The sequence below is a fragment of the Echinops telfairi genome, unplaced genomic scaffold, assembly GCF_000313985.2.
Source record: "Echinops telfairi isolate 266 unplaced genomic scaffold, ASM31398v2 ScPeMD7_6080;HRSCAF=6971, whole genome shotgun sequence".
Classification (NCBI taxonomy): domain Eukaryota; kingdom Metazoa; phylum Chordata; class Mammalia; order Afrosoricida; family Tenrecidae; genus Echinops; species Echinops telfairi.
The window spans coordinates 4,018,243-4,025,101 of record NW_022109980.1 but is presented as its reverse complement, the minus strand read 5'-3'; the positions used below and the strand labels follow the sequence as shown (position 1 = coordinate 4,025,101).

Sequence of the window (6,859 nt, the reverse complement as noted above, 5' to 3'; positions counted from 1 at the left end):
AAAAAAAGAAAGAAATACCAGACTCAAGTGAGTGGGTAACCAACAAAAATGAGTCATCTTTTGCACATGCACACAAACAAAATCAACATTTACCATTCATCCGCTTATCCAAAGTCTTCATACTACCTACTCATACTCTAAACTTGCATTCTACTGACTCATAATTTTAACTTTGTGAAGTTTTTTTCAGAGTATAACAACTGTCAACTTTAGTACATTAGATTTAAACTGATTGTGTGTTAAGAGTCTTAGAAAGCATTAGATTAAATTTTACTTACTGCATTGTTTTATGTTGAACTATTCGTGGGGAAATAAAAATAAAGCCAACAGAATATCAGACTTTTGTTTCATTTGAGGGGGCTTCAAAAAGTACAAGGGAAAATGTGATGAAAGGATAAGAAAATGTTTCCAACTTTTTGAAGTCCTCTCGTGTATGTGTTTCACAACATGAATTAATAAAAATACGTGTCATTCACTCCAATAAAAATACACAAAGGCAAGTGTATAAACTGACCCCATATGCCATACTAATCAGGAATAGAGCACTAAGCCATTTGCAAAAGACAAAATGGCTGAGAGAAGTAATTAAAGGTCTAAGAGCCTTTAAAATTATGTGTGTGCGTGCCTGTGTGTGTGTGTGTGTGTGTGTGTGTGTGTGTGTATAAAATCTTACAATGAAAATAAAGCCACATTGTTGGTACGTACTTTTCCTTTGCCTTGCTTTTGGTTTTTTCCTTCAATATCTTCAAAATCTGTGTCAGAAGAAAAATGTGTCTCTGACTCCCTGTGACCAAAAAAAAAAAAAAGGCAGATATTTCAAACCTTCTTCAGAAATAGAGAATTCCTCGTTTCTGCCACATGTGCTTATTGTCTTGGTTAACTCACTGCAAAGATCCACATTTGCATGAAAATGAAAAACTGGTTTCCCAAAACATCATACCATTACAGGTTACCAAACATCCTCGGTTACATAACCAATTACAAAAACAGTGCTCCTCAAACACAGATAGCTATACAGTTTTTTTAAAATATTTTTTTGTTCATTTTTAACCAAAGCATAGAAAGTAAGCATGTGGATTCTCCAAATTTAACCCTGGGAAATAAGGTGTTCTGCTGTAATGGCTGGTTTCAGTTTCCGGTTCAGGGAACATGTTGGTCAAAGAAACCTGTAGTTTGACACTGAGTGTTAGGTGAAGGAATTGAGCAACATTAAAGATTTTGACCTACCTGAACCAAAAGAATTCTTAACAATCCACATGTGAGGACGCTACACATACTTTTATTTCTGAAGGGCCAAGTGCAGGACACTTCTATGAATAATTGATCAAAATCTTGTATGAAAAAACAAGGTTGTGAGCTATGGTCAACTCCATGCTCCAGGGCAAGTGACAACCTTTCTGGACCTCAATCTTCTTGTCTACCATTTAAGATATCTTCCCTTATTTGGGGCCAAGGAGCTTGTTTCATGTGCGAGCTTGATGTAACCTCCACAATGGGGGCTTCAAAAACCCAAGGGGAAATTCCCTATCTTCAATTCCATTTTTCTGAGAACATTTGGATCGTCTCACTTGTGTACACACGTATTTTTGTGATCTAAATAATAGCCTTTTATTACTGTTAGAAGTTGACAGTCAGTTCCGACCCCTATCAACCTGAGAATAGAACTTCCCCATAGAGTGACCTAAGCCATGATGTTGAAGAACGGACAACTGCTGTTGGGTTTGAATTACCAACCTTTGCAGTTCTCACCTACCATGTCACCAGGGCTCCTTAGTAACAGCATATATATATTTAGTTAAATGCCTCATGCAAGGTGTATTTATATGACGTTTGGGGTGCCTTGGGTTTTAGAAGTGAGTTGCACCCATCAAACATAAAACTTTTACCACCCTAAGTGTGTAGGCTTAATACTAGTTATACCTAAAATAGAATTGAAATGCAAAATTATCTTTCTGAAGTTAGTCTTTAACTAGATCCCCCCCCCCGCCCCCCGTTTCCGTTTTGTCACTGCAATAGCCAGTTGTCTAGAGGCTGTGAAATAAATATAAAAGTAATGGTTATGAGAAAGGAGCCTTGATAGTGCTGTGGGTTATAGGCTGGTTGGCTAAGAGCAAGGTCAGTGGTTCAAACCCACCAGCCGCTCCACACAAGAAAGATCAGACTATCTACTCCCATAAAGATTTATAGCCTCGTATAACACCACCACCCCTGCCTCCCAGACCAACAACAGAAAGTGGGTGACGAAAGACAGCGGGTGATGTAATATATGAAAATAATAATTTATAATTTATTAAGGGTTCATGAGGAAGGGGAAAAATGAAGAGTTGATACCAAGTGCTCAAGTAGAAAGAAAATATTTTGAAAATGATGATGGCGACATATGTACAAATATGCTTGACATGATGGATGGGTGGATGGATTGTGATAAGAGCTGTAAGAGCCCCCAATAAAACTGTTTAACGATAAAAAAAAGATTTATAGCCTCGGACTCTCCGGAGGGCAGTTCTACTCTGTTTTATAAGGTCTTTATGAGTTGGAATCAAGTTGATGACAGTGAATTTTTGAGTTCTCATTGATTAAGGTGCTAGTAGGGGCGTCAAAACATTTGTGGGGCAAAGTAGCTGAAAAACAGATTTTTTCCACGAACCTTTTAAACACCCTTATGTACTTATGGTTCTTACATCAAAAAAACAGTATTCTTCAGACATCCTAAATGACCTTGCCCCCCCCCAAAATGTGAAAATTATTTAAAATATCTCAGCATGTAAATAACATTACATTTGTCCCAAAACAATTGGAGGGGATTCTAGGCACCAGCTCCCCCAGAAAGCACATTAACTGTTACTAATTCTGTAATCACTAGTAGTCCTAATTTTCCAATGGCCACTGAGTAATCAGAGGCTCAATTACACTCTTAAACCCATCTCCAGGCTAGCCAAGCACAAGCCAGCATGATTTTTATTGCTTACCAAAAAGCCTTTGGAAAAGAACAGAAGTTGGTAATCATGATGGAAGTATAAACCTCAACCCAAAAAGGAATGCTGTGCAAAGTCTTTCTTTCTCTAATCCTTTCCTGGGCTTTTCTTTTTCAATTATTAAAAGAACCAAAAATAAAACAAAACAAAAACCCACCTACCCCTAGGTGAAATAGCATTTATGTGACATATGGAGTTTGGAACATGATGAGCATCAGACACATAAATAAATACATCTTCCCCTCCTTGCTCTTCGTGTCTGTTCCACATACCCATAAAATGCTAAGGTTATTTTACCTCCACAACGTTAATCCCCCCCTTATCCATTATCCTATTTTAGAACCTAATTACCTGATTACATATTTTAATAGTCCCATCTACAATAAAAATCATTTTAACAGTATCCCCTCAAAATATTAATATGTAAAGACAGTTGAGTGTCTAATTTAGCCTTGAACGACATCTAATATAATGCCCTGTTATACAAATTCTTAATATTTTTTTAATTTTCCTCAGACTATTCTGTAATACCCGTTAATTCTTTTTACCCTTTAAGAATCTTAAGAGTAAGTATATTGAAAGAAAAATCCTATTTAAAATAATATTTGGCACTAGACACATACAAAAACCTTGGAGGAATAAGTAAGTACCTAGGACTAAAACTCAGGGACAGGATGGTCAATTGCCCTAACACAAACTACCAAAGATCATGTTCCAAATCCTTTAATGAGCGGTAAATGAGGTGTTAAAAGCTGATTGTCCTTGGGGAAGAATAATGAAGAAAATTTAACATATATGGAAACACCTGGTCCAGTGGACTAAAGCCCCATGCAAACATCATTCTCCAGAAGAACTAGATTAGATGGTGCTCTGAAAGGGTTCCCTTTAGAAAATCCTAGATAGACTGAGAAGAAAATGTGGAACAAATCATCATTTAAAAAACAACAGGCTTACTGGTCAGAAAAAACCTGTGGCTTAGTCACTCTTCATATTTAGAATTGAGTTCACCCTCCTGGCTCAATTTCCAGTCTAACATTAAAAGGGGAACAATAACACTAGGGATCTTACACCTCAAAATAATCAACCATTTGAGATCAAAAGGCCAGCATTTAGCCAAGGGCAATTACCCAGGAAACAAAAAGGAAGTAGGTTAAGTGATTTTACAATGTGAAAACAGAAATCAATCACATGAAACAAAATGTGTATGGAGTGTTGAATGGAAAACTGATACTGCGAAATATTGGTCATATCCTAGCTGACTCATAACTTCTCCTAAAGATTAACAGTATCATTAGAAATAGAAAATCAATACACTATCAAAAGTGGACACTGGCTTTCGTTATGTGCAATGATGTCTAGAACAACCAGACTCTTCAAAGCAGGCTTGAAGCATATTTTAGGCTCTGTTTCATTTTGCATCCCAGATGCTGTGTTTTTTGGTTTTTGGTTTAACATGGTTTGTAGCAAACCTGCCTCAAAGTCTAATGCACGTGTACTCACTGTGTCTGTGTTAACATTTTGGAGATCCTCACAATACTTACCAATTTTTTTCATAATGATATTGCACCATTAATAGACTACCGCCATTGCCATCAAGTTGATTCCAACTCACAGGGCTTCCAAGGCTTTTGTAAATCTTTAAGGAAGGAGGCAGTCTCCTCCACCTTCCATGGAGAGGATGATAGTTTTGAACTAATGCCCTTACCCAAAAGCACCAGCATATGGAGTGAAAATACATTTACAGGCAGTGGAAACCAAGACATTTGTGTGGCTCACTTCATTGCAATATTCACATTATTGTGATGGCTTGGAATCGAGGCAACAATAATCTCGGGGTGTGTATTAAAGAAGTATACAGACAGTTGAACTGAGGGCTCATGAAACTGAACCTTAGTGTTAAAATTTGTTATATACAGTACCTAAAATTCTTTCTCACACTTAAAAATAGAAAGAGTAGTTAAAATAAAATTTGACCAATTACAGGTAGGCTTTTAAGACAACGTAAGGATTGCTTTAAAGGTCAATATTTTTTTAAAAGAGGTTACGATGCATGTACCTATTCCTGAAAATGGTAATAATAATATGGGTAGCCTGCTATAACTTCTTAGATTTATTTTAGTCTATCATCATTCATTTTTATCCCACAAATCTGGCATTATGTCATAAATACTACTTCGGAATACGTTCTTTACTGATGGGAACATTCAACTTTTTAAGAATTTTACGTACTCAAAACAATTGCTATCGCAAAACCAGGTGTGGGGTCAGAACTTTGCAACCACCAAATATTCCTTTTCGTATTATGTAAATTATAAAATAAAAACAGCACAAAATTGTTTGGAGTAATTACTGTTGGAGAGCACAGTATCAACAGTAACTGTTTTAAAGTATACATACTCTTGCATCTTCAAAGCAGATGAAATTTAACTTCCCATGGGGTGTGGTCTTTCAGAATTATCAAAATAGATTACTTACTGTAGTAGATTAAAATCAGTTGGTATTTCTGGAGCTGCTATCATTTCTTTATCATCTTCTGGAACGCCCCAGTGTCGGAAATATATTCATATATTTACGTGGGTTAAATGATTATTTGCTTCTTTCTTCTAAGATAATTCCTTTAAAAGGAAGAAAAATAACCATATTTATTATAAAGGCGTGAGAAATACTAACTCTCCAAGTACAGAATGAGGCGTTTTAGTGAACGAGTTGTTCTAGCCTTTAGGTGCTTTTCTAGATCTAGACTTGCTATAACCATTGCAACTCCACAGTAAAGACATCAGACATAATTGAGCATTATTTTTCTAAACTGTTAGAATTCTGGTGCCTGATAACAGTTCACAAAGATAATGTTCTACATATTACTTTGGTGAGTAGTAAACTGGGGTCTTACAACTTCTGAGTGGGGTCATCTAGGGTGCATATATTTGGCTCTTCCTGTCCAGAGGAAAGAGTGATGAAAACTGAAAACAAGACAGCACAATGACCCATCTCCCAGGCTCTGCAACCAAAAGACTTAGAGATTTCTCTGAAAGGTATTCATGTTCCACAGTCCAGGATAGAATGAGAGAAAAACATAGATAAAACAAAACTCAAATTCCTAAAACAGACCAGGATTACTGGTTGGCTAGAGAATGATGAAACCTGGAGAGCCTCTTCCAGTCTCTGAACTCGCCCCACTCTAAGGCAGACGGTCTCTAAGGGGAACAAAAACACTGGGCAGCATTTGCTTAAAGGCAAGCTTCACAAGTGTTAGGAGAGATGAGAAATGGATACATGACGTTACATTGAGGGTACAATAAAGGAGATGAGCCAAAGTGTCTGAATTATCTAAGTAAAATGTATCTAACTTGTTCTGCTACTCTATAAACCTTTACCCAATTCACAATAAAAAAAGTAAAAACAAAGGGGGAACCGATTACAAGAATCTACATATAGCCTCCTCCCTGGGGATGGACAGCAGAGAAGAGGGTAGAGGGAGACATCGGACAGTGTAACATATGGCAAAATAATAATAATTCATGCATTATGAAGGGTTCATGAGTGAAGGGGGAGTGGGGAGGAAGGGGGGAAAATGAGCAGCCGATATTAAGGGCTCAAGCAGAAGGCAAATGTTTTGAGAATGATGATGGCAACAAATGTACATATGTGGTTGACACAATGGATGGATGTATGGATTGTGATAAGAATTGTACGAGCCCCCAATAAAATGACTTTTAATTCTCTACTCTATAATTCTATACTTTAATTCTATACTTTTAAAAGTATAAACCCCCCCCCCAAAAAAAGGTATATACCCGACTACAGAAGAGATTTAAAAGCAGGTGTTTCTTTCATCAAAGGAGCTGGTGAACAAAGTGAAGAGACAGACAATGACTGAGGTGAAA

General features: G+C 36.9%; 1 protein-coding gene across 2 annotated transcripts in view; it reads right to left on the bottom strand.

Annotated features, from left to right (window-relative positions):
* The window catches only part of STAG2 (stromal antigen 2), a 76,083-nt gene extending 70,497 nt beyond the window's left edge, over window positions 1–5,586 (bottom strand). For both annotated transcript variants that reach the window (XM_004713057.2, XM_004713058.2), the window contains exons 1-2: window positions 5,451–5,586; window positions 706–784 (exon numbers count right to left, since the gene is read on the bottom strand). In XM_004713057.2, the coding sequence (XP_004713114.1) occupies window positions 706–784; window positions 5,451–5,494 (123 nt within the window). In that variant the 5' untranslated portion in view covers window positions 5,495–5,586. The remainder of the gene's footprint in view (window positions 1–705; window positions 785–5,450) is intronic.
* Window positions 5,587–6,859: the final 1,273 nt, after the last annotated feature.